Raw genomic sequence first — 13,292 nt, forward strand, 5'->3', positions numbered from 1 at the left:
TATTTTATTTAGTTCTATTTTCTGATTGAGAAAATGAGAAAATTTATTTTTTAGTATACTGACTATCTTCTTCCTTTCCAACATAGAATCTCAATCTGCTATTTTGGAAACTCCGAAAAAAATGTTCAGATGTTGTTCAACAAGTAAGAAGATCTTGTTAGGATGTGGAATCCTTTTCTCTCTTATTTGTCATAAAATTGTGACAAACTCTGATTTATCTTCCTGTCTGCCCAGCTGGCTAGGCCACCTTGTTTCTCTAAGCCTGCAGGGGAATCCAATCAGGTGGAAGGGGATGTTTTCTTCCACTTAGACTTTGCAGAGGAAATCAACCTTGAAGTGGAACTGAGCACATGCTTTTCAGAAGCTGCATCATTCTCTACCCAGCCAGAACATTGGACCTGACAACAACTGGATCCAGCAGAAAACTGGCCACTCTAGGAGATGTCATGTGGAAATGTGCTTGGTTGGACTAATAATGACAAGGATATGATTTTTAACAAAATCTCTCAGAGCTTTTCTAAAATCAAATAATATTCTTAAGTTGCTTTAGTAGATGAAACATTAGTTAGTGTCTTTTTAATTTTCACAGCTTTTTTTTCTGTTACTAAAGAAGCCACATTTTATGTCTTTTTTTCTTGTACCAAAATGGACTCACTATTAAAAAAAGGAAACCTGCAAGAAAGGAAACACTCATATGGGATAGAAATTGTGGATAGCAGTTGCTACTTTTTATATAAAACTATCTGTTTAATTTATTTATACTTTCTCCCAACTCGGCTTTTGAAAATAACTTAGTATTAGAAATTACCAGTAAGAAGAGGGTGTGCTCTCTTGAGTGTGGTCCAGTAGAAGTCAGGCGACTGAGACATGAGTTCTAGGCCCAGGTCTGTTTCTGGGTAGTGTGTGAAAATGTACTTAGGCTCTCTGGAATGTAGTATTCCTTTCTGTAAAATTAAAGAATTTGATGATTTTTGAAAACTTTTCCAAATATTAAATGACTTCTCTTTTAAAAAGAAGCAGACATATCCTCCTTAAACTTAAAAATTATCAAAAATGTTTTGTGACCTTTCACTTGTCAAGAACAACTGATGTCCCTTTAATTATATTTATTGAAAATAAAGATCATAAAAGTATAAATTTAGGAATCTAATAAATGAATTAGCATAAAAATGATCCAGGAAAAAATTTATGATCAATCAAGATACTACATTATGAAAGTATTACTGCTTATTACAGTATATAAAATTATGACACTAAAATAGCAGGTTTTTCCAGTTTGTAAGTTTATATTGTTACTCACATATCACTATTAACCCTATTATGTTTTACAAGTAATAAAATATCTTGAAAGGAAAAAACAATAAACCAGCAGCCCTGCATTTCACATGAAAGTTGTGCTCCCCTGGAGGGAAAATGAGGATACAACATTGGTCGAGTACTTCATTTTGTAATCCATTGGTGCCTCTCAAAACTATAGCTATTATTGTAAGAGTAAAGATACTCTTAAGAATAGTGCCACAAAACAGGTTTTCCCAGCTTCTTTTTGTCAAAGCTGAGACCTACATCAGGCTGGGGCACTTGAAGAGGCATGGTGGACTCAGCTGAGGGTTACTTAATTACTGTGAGATGATTAGCAAATAGCGAATAAGATGGAGAAAGATTAAAAAGAGGTAAAGGGAAACAAAGCTGGAAATAAGAATAATAGTGCCTTCAAAATATCCTCTCATTATTTTTATAGCTTTTTTTTTTTTTTGAGGCATGACTAGGATAGTATGTTAGATTTTTCTGAATCCTTATCTCCAGGGCATATATTACTGAGTTCTTCATTATATATGAAAATGCCAAAGAAAATCTGGACAAAAGTATTCTATATTATCAACAAGGACAAAACATGTACAACATGTTAATTTATTATTATTATATTATTTATTATATTTTATATAATTTATATATATAATTATATAATTTTATATTTATTATTATATATTAAGATTCCAGCTGTAATAGTCAAGATATATATTCACGTGTGTAAAATTGTGATGATTTTCTATTTTTCTCGGGCTATGAACCGTGGTAAAATATACAGTAATAAGCAGAAAACCTGATGAACTAGGTGATTTAAAACACCTGATATTACAGCTTGGCCATTCGAGGGTGAAATGGATGAATTTAAATTTCACAGCTTCTCCTTTCTTTGTAGCCAGTGAAGTGTCTGGAAGACAGAAAACACATAAAACTAATTGAGAGTTAACAGTATTTGGAAGCAGTTGAGGTTAAGTACTCGACAATGATGTTCCTTACTTCTGGAGCTATTGACTCTTTGTTATGAGTTTATTGTATAGGCGGGTTCTCTTCTTAGATGATTTGTGTATGTGTCATAGAAGAGAGACAAAGAAGGAGAATTAACTGTCAATCTACTGTGCACCGGTTCCTTTATTGTATTATCTCATGCAATTCTTACAGTAATCTTTTAAAGTAACTATTATAATTCATATTTAACTGATAAAGAAAACCATGTTTACAAAATTGATCAAGGATAAGAGGGAAGATCTGAACATCAGTCTGTTGGGTTTTATGCCTCATATTCTCTCCACCGTGATAAAAATGGTACTTCAACATGGGTACTCACCGTCTGGCTATTTAATACCAGGTCCTGCCAACAGCATTGGATGAGATGAGATGAGAAGTTTATTTCCAAAGTTATTCTACTATATTTAAACTATATTATTTATGAGTCAGATGTCAAGACATGTTTTAGAGGCAGAGAGAGCAACTGATTAGTTCACCTACACATTTTTCAGGTTCACTATAACTTTCGTGTGCCACCTTGTGTCAACTTTACCAACTTTAGTGCTTCACTGTTCTTCTTTAAAAAACTCACAATTTCACTTTTCTTGTAAAGCACCTTGCTGTTTTCTTCTTAGTCACTAGATGGCAGTTCTGTATGTCTGTAAATTACCACTGCAGCAGGAAACGAGAGGTCTTAAGCCAGTTTACTCTGTACAAATGATGGCCATAGGAGGATTTCTGGTCCATCAAGGCTGCCTGTGTTTTTCCGTGGCCGTAACGGGGATGTCTAGGACAGCTTAGTCAGAGGCACGAAGCAGAGTCAGAAAGCATCCTCTAAGTTCTTCTTCAGATGTGCGTTCAGTCACCTGCCCTCTCACCTGAGTACAATGGAGTTTGTTGAATGTGTTCTGACTCTTACTCTCTCTGTAGTTAATAAGTCTGGGAGCTCCATACCCCTAGAAAAAACACATGACTCATAAAGAATTTTCTCAACTAAACGGAGTTGAGGGTTGTGGTGTTGCCAGAGAGTTTGATGCTTAAAGAAAATACAGCTGGTGCTCATGAGGAAGAAAGAGGGTCACCTACTCCTGGAGGGCTTTTATTGATGCTCCTATAGAATGAGCAAGTTTAAAATAAAACCACATTGCTTAAACCTCACTAACTGATTGTTTTATTTTCAAATAATGTGCTCTGAAAATCTGCTATGTCTAAAAAACTATTTCATAAAACTGACACAATTCTGTTTTTTATTCTCTGGTATTTGAAATACTATTAAAACTGTAACTCCTTTAACATTCTACAATATACAAACAGGCAAATATCAATTATATTCTCTAAAAATGTTTGCTCCCATGCTAAATATTAATATATGGTAGCAAAACTGGTTACCACCCAGTTTTTAACTAATTTTTTGCTTTTGAAATTACATATAAAATTTGTGTTTTGTATTTTCCTAAAACTCAACATCTTTCTGACATAAGTGGACTAGTTGAGAGGTAACTAGAATGAAATTTGATCTTTAAAACTCTAGCTTTATGTAAGAATTGATAATATCAGGCAGTTGAAAGTTGAGTCTCTCCACATTATATTTATTAATTGTGAATAGCCACATCTATTACCAAGTGCTGAATAATAAAAAGAAATTAAACAATATCAGCACTCTTACCCCACATGTGGTACAGTTTATATGCAAATAAATTCTCAAAGGTCAGAGAAATGCTTATGATTTCAGATAACTGGTAATATACTTGCTCATTCCAGTTTTAACCTCATTTGAAATTGACTTAAAATTCTTCTCTTAGGATCCTGGTCTAATCAGTGCCCCCTGCTCCCCTCAATGCCTCATTTGATTGCAAAGTTATCTGAAGAATTTAATATTCTTTTCCATTTGTTCTCTTTAAAATATCTGTGATAGTGATTTTTATACAATGACCAGTTGGTACAATTTATTATTAGTTTCAGAAACATCTTTATTTAGGAACAAATCAAGGAAATGTAGCCAGAAAAACCCAGGACCCTGTCACCGTAGCCGAATCAATGAACGCAATGACCAGGGACCGAGGAAAAGAAAAGTGGTTTAATTTTGCCAGCAAAATGAGGCTGTAGTGGGCACATGCCCCAAAATCCACAGTCCTCCTGAGGCATTAGGAGTTGAGGCCTTTAAAGGAAAGTCTGTGGGAAATAATATATCCTTGGTGACTGATTATTTGTTGGAGGAGTGATCCCAGTCTTCTGGCGCCAAGCCGCTGTCATCTCTATCTACAGCGGGAGATCTAGGGCTCCATCAACCAATCTTCTCTCATCACCAGAAATTTGGCCTTGGGGTGTGGACGGCAACTGCTGCCAATTAACGATTACAGTTTACAAGGTTTTAGGTGGGGGAGGGGAGCTGCGGCTTTGCAGTTCGGCGTCCTCCCATCAGCCTGCGTTTAGCTGAGTTAGGGGAGCTGCAGGTGTCCTCTGTTTGTCTGTCCCTGTGATGAATGGTGGATTCGGCGCCAGGAAGCGGGAGTTGGGGAGCTTCAGCTTCTTGATAATTTTGAGATCTCAGTCTCCCTGTAACAAACCACAAGAACTGGTAATTAGTCAGAGTTTCAGTTTGTAGACACCTGGGCTTTCAACAATTTATTACCTCCATTTGTCTTGTGGAATTCAGGAACACAAAGGGTAAAACAACCCATATCTACATGTGAATATAACTTAGAGAAGCAGAGAAGGGGGAATGAGTGCTTTTTGATTTAACCCCATATATGGTGGGTTCAATGCTGGGGAACAGATATCAGGGCTGGTATCAGAAACAGATGTGAGGAATGTGGGGTTGCCTAGCTGATGGTGCTTGAGGGATTCCTCATGGGAGTCTTGGCATAGAAAAGTTTAAAGAGTAAAGCATCATTGGTCAGATCAAAAGTGTGGGGTGAACATAATTCTGAAGGAATAATGATGGAGATATAAGAACAAGAAGCCACTTGAATTGCGTTGGAAGGTATTAGACACATCAAAGAGCTGGGAAAAAAACCTTGTTTAATGTAAGTTCTTTCTAAACTCTAAGGCAAAAAGTAATATGAATTTACATGGTAATTATAAGCCACAAAACAAAAATTCACAAGACAAGTAAAGAACTAAAGTAGAAACCAGAGTAAGAAAAATAGAGGTTAAAGGAGAGATGGAGAGAGATGGTTGGGGTCAGAAAACAGACAATCCTTGAAGTCTCCCTCAGACTCTGATCATTCTTAGTGCTCAGTAAACACTTTGAGCCCATGAGCCTGGGGAGGGGCAAAGTGAGAGGTGGTTGGGAGGGACCACAATGCAAGGATACCCTTGTGGAGGCACTGACATTGAAAATCAGTGACATTTTGCCAAGGTGTTTACCATAATATATTAAGGATTATTCTGGAAAGTTAAGGATTTTTCTAGAATGTACATTTTCATTTTATGGAAACTCCAACTAGCCTGGAGAACGATTTAGACATTTCAGCTTTAGAAATAAACAGAGGGGTCGGCTCGGTGGCACAGCAGTTAATTGCGCACACTCTGCTGTGGTAGCCCCGGGTTCACAGGTTCAGATCCCAGGCGCGCACCAATGCACCTCTTGTCAAGCCATGGTGTGGCGGAATCCCATATACAGTAGAAGAAGATGGGCACAGATGTTAGCCCAGGGCCAATATTGCTCAGCAAAAAGAGGAGGATTGACATCAGAAGTTAGCTCAAGGCTGACCTTCCTCCCCCCAAAAAAAAGGAAAGAAAGAAATAATGAGAATCTTTTCTGTCAGTTTTAAGAATGAAAACCAGTTAGCATCTGGAAAACAGTTGCAATTTGACATGAGAATGTGAAGAAAGAATTAGATGTCACACGTTGTTTTTGCTTTTCTCTGGGGCAGTAGGGCTTGCAGGGGGAATGAAGTTCCATCTTTGCTCTATTGAGTTTGAGAAGGTGTAAAATTCATTTGTGCTGGGCAACACTGTTGACCTGTGGAGAAAGACAAATGGTTCCAGCAGCTGATCTAAAGGAATAACTGAGCTCATAAAAGTTCTTAGCTTATAAAAGGTGCTTCTTCTTTATTGAACTTTACTGGACATCCATTGACCTATATGTGCAAGATATTTGTGGTAGGTATTGAAGAAAATACAAAGAATTATAAGGTTCCAAGCTCCTCCACATACATGAAACTGTTTGCAAGATGTAATTAGGTTCTGCCAAGGTATTTAGTGTATGTTGTATTACAGAACCTAAAAAAATTGGGAATGTTATTCAGAAAATGTAATTAAGGACAGCTCCTTAGGAGAGGTAGACTAGATCAAGTCCTCAAATGGATCACTTTTGGGCAGGTGGAGGGAAGAAAGAATGAGGATTTCAAATGGAAGAAGAGGGGAAAGGTACAGACGTAGAAAGGAACATGGCGTTTGGGCATGGGGGTGGGGAGGCCATGACAGGCACAGTCTTCCTGTGACTGAGAGGCAGCTCAGTTTCCTCCTCCAGGAGCCCAGCACTGCTTCCCACCTCCTGGCCTCCTCCACCTGCAGACCCCCGGCCTGAACCAAGGCCTATTTATCTGGATCGCTGCCCAGTCTCCCAACAAGTCCCTCTACTTCCAGTCTTAATTTCTTCTAATCTTTCCTCCACAATACCTCCAGAGTTACCTTCTAGAATCTAAATTTGCTTAAATCTGATATCTGCTTAGACTGCTACAATGACTGCTCAGAGCATCCGAGAGAACATTCAGACTCCTGAGCTGGACACGCAGGCTTTCTCTTGCTGTCCTCATCTTTAGCCTCATCACCCACTGTTTCCTACATGTTGGCTTTTTTCCAGCCTTAAAAATACCCCCATACTCTGAAATCCTTAGCATCCTTTATATCTGTCTTTTTATATGTGTTTCTTCTGTCTTCCTACCCTCTTTTTTGATCAACTTAATTCCTATTTCTCAATCTAAACTCATGTCAAATGTTCCTTCTTCTTGGACACTTTTCCTGGGAGGTCTCCATTTAGAGACCCCTTTTGATGTCGCCACTCGGGGACCTTGTACTTATCTACTTTTTCTTAACTGTTGTTTTTTTCATGTCTCATTGACAGTGAGCTCCTTAAAGCTGAGACTATCCTTCTTCTTCATAAATAAATGGCAAGCAATAGGATATATTGGAGCATATGAGGAAGCCATTTGGTGTAAAACTAATTAGGCTTGACCTTGTTTTTTTTTCCCCCCCAAAAGGGGCCTGTAGCCTCTGTTCATCCATTGTATATCAGCTTTAAGCAATTAACATGTCCCAAAGACAAAAACAATGACCTAAGGTGCTGATGTGATAAATGCAACTTCTCCCACATTGGCATTTCCTTAAGGATAAGCATTTCTCCCTAGGCTAGGATTTGATTGCTGTGCTCATCCTGTGACCACCCAACTCGAGACAACAGCCACATCCATGGAGACAGCAGACCTGATACCTACTGTGTCCATCAATCAACGTGCTGAAAGGTCAATGTCACGGCTATTATGAAAGGAACATTGCAATCACATGTGAAACATGCTCTTTGATGGTATATAACCACTCTGTACACCCCACTTCTTTGGAGTGCTCCATTTCTTAGTGAAAGGACTCTCCCCGGCTATATGGCCCTCAAATGTTGGTTCATCATAAACTCAACCCAATTTTGATTTATAGATTGGTCATGGATTATTTGTGTCAACATTCTATTTGTCCCTCCAGTATCTAAACACAGTACCTGACACCTTTGGGGCACTCAGAAAATGTTTGATGATTGAATATGTATGTGAGAGACCACACTGACTGGAGAAGAAGAGGCTTTTCGGGGCGTGCTAGAAAATTCGCTCACATTCCTACCACAGTGGTTGAGGCTGTGTGCTTTGGACCAGTTTGTCTGGGCACCAATCCCAGTTATTCCACTTTTAACTGGGGAACCTGTGCAAAGTATTTACTCTCTGAGATTTAGTTTTCTCATCTATAAAATGAGGCTACTGAGAACTCCTGTCTCATAGGGTTTCAGTGAGACTGAAATGCATTAACTTATGTAAAGTGCTTAGAAGAGCTCCTGGCGCATAGTAGGCACTAAAATGTTAGCTGTTATGTTATCATTATTGCTCTTATATATAAGCAATACTCTGGTTTTGAAAAGATGCTTTCATAGTATAGTTGATCCTCATTATTTGTGGATTCCGTGTTTGCACACTTGCACACTAGCTAAAATGTACTGACAGCCTCCAAATAAACACTCACAGGGCTTTCATGTCCATTTGCAGATATGCACAAAGTGGTGAAAAACTTGAGTCACTCGACATGCACGTTCCCAGCTGAGGGGAACAAGGTGACGCTCTGCCCTCTTGTTTCAGCCCATGCTGTAAACAAGTGTCCTTCTTGCAGTCTATTTAGTGCCTCATTTCTCATCTTTTTGTGCCTTGTGTTGGTGACTTTGCTGTTCAATATGTCCCCCATGTGTAGCGCTGCAATGCTGCCTGGTGTTCCTCAGGGCAAGAGATTGTGACATGCCTTTACAGAGAAAGTATGTGTGTTCGACAAGCTTCTTTCAGACATGAGGTACAGTGCTGTTGGTGTGAGTTCAATGTTAATATATCAACAATATATTTTAAATAAGGTGACTTTAAAGAGAAACACACAGAGAATAAGGCTACGTATTGATCAGTTGAAGAAAATGTGACTAAGGCTTGCAGCAACCTAACCCTGCATTTCTCGTAGGAGCAGTGGGTCATATTCACTGACTCAGTGTTCACAGTGACTTTATAGAATGTCACACTGTGCATAACAACCATCATTGTGCATATCTTATGTAATCCTCACATACTCCTTTATAGTAGGCAGGGTAGGGAATAGGTTGTCCACATTCTACAGGCTATTCCAGACCTTATGAGCCAAGTAGAGAATTTAAAATGTCTTGTGCTCAGCATAAGAGCCATGAGATTTTGAGCAAGGAAGATCTATGATGAACTGATGTTTAAGGAAGAATTACCTAGCAAGAGAATGTAGTATCAAGAGGAAGAGGGAGAATTGAGCCAGAAAGGAGGACCAGTTGTTAAACTCTCCAAGTATTGCCAATGCTAGATGAGGAGATTCGGAGCTAAGGTGCTGATGTGATAAAAGAAAAGTAGCAGACAAATGATGAAATAATGGATTTGGTAACCATATATAGGGTGTAAGTTAGGCTGTGGTTCTCAAAGTGGGGTCCCTGGACCAGCAGCATCAGCATAACCTGGGAACCGGGTAGAAATGCAAATTCTCAGGTGCTGCTGCACACCTGCTGAACTGGAAACTCTGGGGTGGGGCCTGGCAATCTGGGTTTCAACAAGGCCTCCAGGTGCTTCTGCTGCCCATCAAGTTTAAGAGCCAATGAATTAGAAAAATGATTCAAACACGTCACCATGCCCAGGTAAGCGACAAGGCAGAGAGGTGGTATTTGTTTGGAAGATAAGACGCATTTTAAACTTTAAGAAAAAGTAGTTCAACGTCTGTTTCATCATAAGGATTCCAGCATTTAAGATCTTTTAGCTCTCTGCATTTAAGATCTTTTTTCCACAATATGTTTTCCTTTAGAGAGCCCCTGGTAAGTTATTTACCATTTACCACATGTTCTGAGAATCCCTTCTTTCTTGAAATACCCTTTCAGACGTGAAAATGTACTTTATTTTTGTACACAATCTCCTCTATTTAAAATTCGGATTTCTCTTCTTATAGGATCATGTACGGCACATGCAGCCTTACTGTAAATTTGGAATGTCATTGGTTTGTTCCAAAACCTTAGAATGTTTTAGAATTTAGAACAAGATGAAGAGAGAATTTATATGTTTCTCTGTAGGACTCATATTTTTCAGATGTCTAGAGGTATCCCAACTTGCCAGTAATGTGGCCTTAGATTTAGCAGAACTTGAAAATCCTAATATAGTAGGAAGTGAATTACTTCTTTTTTTTTTTTAAGATTTTATTTATTTATTTTTTCCCCTCAAAGCCCCAGTAGATATTTGTATGTCATAGCTGCACATCCTTCTGGTTGCTGTATGTGGGACACAGCCTCAGCATGGCCAGAGAAGCGGTGCGTCAGTGCGCTCCCGGGATCCGAACCCTGGCCACCAGCAGCAGAGCGCGTGCACTTAACTGCTAAGCCACGGGGCCGGCCCAAAAGTGAATTACTTCTCTCGTATTAACATTTACAAAATAAATGATCACAATGTTAACTTACCAATAAGCACTTTCCATATTCCAGTCTCTGAAAGTATCTTGCTTACATAATAAACAAGATAAAGTTTCAAAGATGAGCCAAATAACTTTTCAGCAAAAGCTTGACTTGAGTCTATCTTGGCTTCCTTTTTGACAGTTTTAGCCTTAATGTTACAGTATTGTTTTCTTTTTCTAGGAATCAGATAACCTTGTATTTGGTGAATATTTTAATTTTTAATGGCCACTTGTATTTTGTGATACGCACGTGTTTAAACAATCTATAATAACCCACCATTACCACCCATATATAAGATTATACAGGAATGGAAGAATTTTGGCTGACACTGTATATAATTGTTCAGCCAAGGCAGATGGCAGACTCTACCACTTACAATGATTTAGGGGTTTGAAGCAGTATTTTTAAATACAAATAATCTCAAAATTGGTAATATATAAAATATAATACTGTGTTAACTAACCAAAAGAGTTAAATTTGTTACCTTTCCTCCATTTATAAGGATGCACCCATTATATAGATTCTGTACAAAATTGCAAAGATCACTTTTTTCCTTTTCAAAGTTTATTTATTTTAATTTTTAATAGTGAGAAGCTTAGTATTGGGTAAACTGCTGCACAATTACTGGAAATGCTGAGAGTCTTTTTGAAAAGTGTAAAAGTCTAAAGACAATGAAAAGTACATTTCTCCAATGTCAAGTCCTTTGAGCCTCTGTCTAGTAGTACACTGAAGAGATGGAAGATTAAGTACCAGCACAGGACACAAGAGAACAGGCTCCCAACTTGAGTCCTTCCCACTGACCACAGTGTGCCTGGCAGACGCTTGGAGATTAAATCTGGTCTTTGTCCATGGGTGGGCCCTGAGAGGAGGATTTTGCTTAAATGACCAAAGAATAGACAACATTTTTTCTTGATAATAAGTAATACTTACCATATAAATTTCTTTATAAATCTCTGAATAAAATAAAAAAATATAACCCGTACAGAAATCAACTCTTACTGACAAGCCCCACAGCCTTCTCTAGAAAGCTCAACAGAAAATGTCACAGCTGACTGTGAATTGGTCTTCTCTGAAAGCCAGCCAGCCCTTCACTGATAGCTTTGGATGAGGAAGGCCAGATACAATTCTTTGAAGATGTTTAGCTGAATTCAGAACCAAAAATCCTACCTCCAGTTGGCTCCTCTGTGAGAATGGATGGCCGGCCTTATTTCACAGGCTGGGCAGATGAGGTTTCAGATGAGCTCTGTTCCCCAGGGATGGAAAAGCTGGATTGTGACATTGATTCAGAGCTGACATTTTGCAGATAAAGATAGGGTCATAGAGGGAAACAAATATTTCAGCAAATTGGATTTTTGTTCTCTACAGTGGGAGTAATTTAACAAGCAGATAGTCTCTCACTCCAACTTCTCTTCCCTCTTCTCGATCTGTAATATCGCTGTAAAAATTCTCTCTATAAAAATTTCAGTCTTTTTTCTTTGCAGTCTATTTATTATCATCTTTACGAATTCTTTGACTTCACCACCTTCTTGGCACCACAACGCTAGCCATTGAGATATTAGTATAGATTCGGTTTTGCAATTTCATCCTCTTATCTCTATTTCCTCTGCCATTTCTTGGCTTTAGTTCTTATTGTATTTTATGCTTGAAAACATTTGAAGCTTACAAAGTATATCAGTTCCTTATTTTCTCAACTTTTTATTATCTAAGTGCCCTCAACTATCACTTTTTTAAAAAAAGAAGTGAAATACATAACAGAACAATACACTGTAATAAACTGACCACTTGTAAAATTAAGTTCAACCTGAAATCCTTCCCCACTTAACAGAGACCATCTTTTATAATTCACCATGCTTTAGTTTGGGCAGGGTCAGTTTATCAATGATTTTTGGATGTTTTAGACCACATGAGAGAAATACAGTGTAAGGTAAAATTGTTAATCTTGCAGAAGTTGTAGAATTTCCTGATGGTTAGGGAAATCAATGGCGGAGAACCTGAATCATAGGAAAAGTAGTTAATTAATTAGCACCTGACAGAGTTTGTTAATTTGGTAAGGATGATGATAAGACATATATGTTGAAAAGATAACTTTGCATATCAGAGTATTGTCAGAGGCTACTGGGAAAATTCGTAATGTTCTCAAATACTACAAAAAATGACCATTTTTTGATAAAAGATGTCATACATGATGGTATCATATACTTCTGTCAGAAAATTTGTAATGAAGAAAATGAACACTTGAGTCATTTTAATTCTAACAATTTTTTCATGCCTATTATTAGGTTAAAAAAATTTTAAGTAGTAAAGTGGTAAGTAATGTACTTGCTTCATTTTTAATTTCTTTTAGGAAAACAACTTTTTCACATTTTTAAAAAATATTTGTATTTATTTTATGCTGAATTTATTCCTGGGCACAAAGCCTTTTTTTTTAAATTAAATAACACCAATTCTTTTCAAACTCTTTCAAAAAGTTGAAGAGGAGAGACTATTTCTAAAGTCCTCCTGTGGGGTTAGCAGTATGCTGATATCAGAGCCAAAGACACTAAGAGAAAATAAAATGACAGGTGTTTGAAACTACAGAAATAGAAAACTATAATAGAATACAATAGAAGAGAAAAGTACAATTTCTATTGTAGAAAAGTACAATATCTTTGATGAATATTGATACAAAAATCCTCAATAAAATAGTAACAAACCAAATTCAGCAGCATATTAAAAGGATTATACATCATTTTTAGGTGGGATTTATTCCTGGAATGCAAGGATGTTTCAATATATGAAAATAAATCAATGTAATAAACTACATTAACAA

General features: G+C 37.5%; 1 protein-coding gene across 2 annotated transcripts in view; it reads right to left on the minus strand.

The window, feature by feature from the left end:
• Positions 1 to 4,540: 4,540 nt before the first annotated feature.
• The window catches only part of LOC131422056 (ral guanine nucleotide dissociation stimulator-like), a 274,683-nt gene continuing 265,931 nt past the window's right edge, over positions 4,541 to 13,292 (minus strand). For both annotated transcript variants that reach the window (XR_009224012.1, XM_058568929.1), the window contains one exon: positions 4,541 to 4,845. Coding sequence is in view for 1 of the 2 variants with exons in the window: in XM_058568929.1 (XP_058424912.1) it covers positions 4,661 to 4,845 (185 nt within the window). In the remaining variant the exon portion in view is untranslated. The remainder of the gene's footprint in view (positions 4,846 to 13,292) is intronic.

The sequence above is a fragment of the Diceros bicornis genome, chromosome 26, assembly GCF_020826845.1.
Source record: "Diceros bicornis minor isolate mBicDic1 chromosome 26, mDicBic1.mat.cur, whole genome shotgun sequence".
Taxonomy (NCBI): Eukaryota; Metazoa; Chordata; class Mammalia; order Perissodactyla; family Rhinocerotidae; genus Diceros; species Diceros bicornis.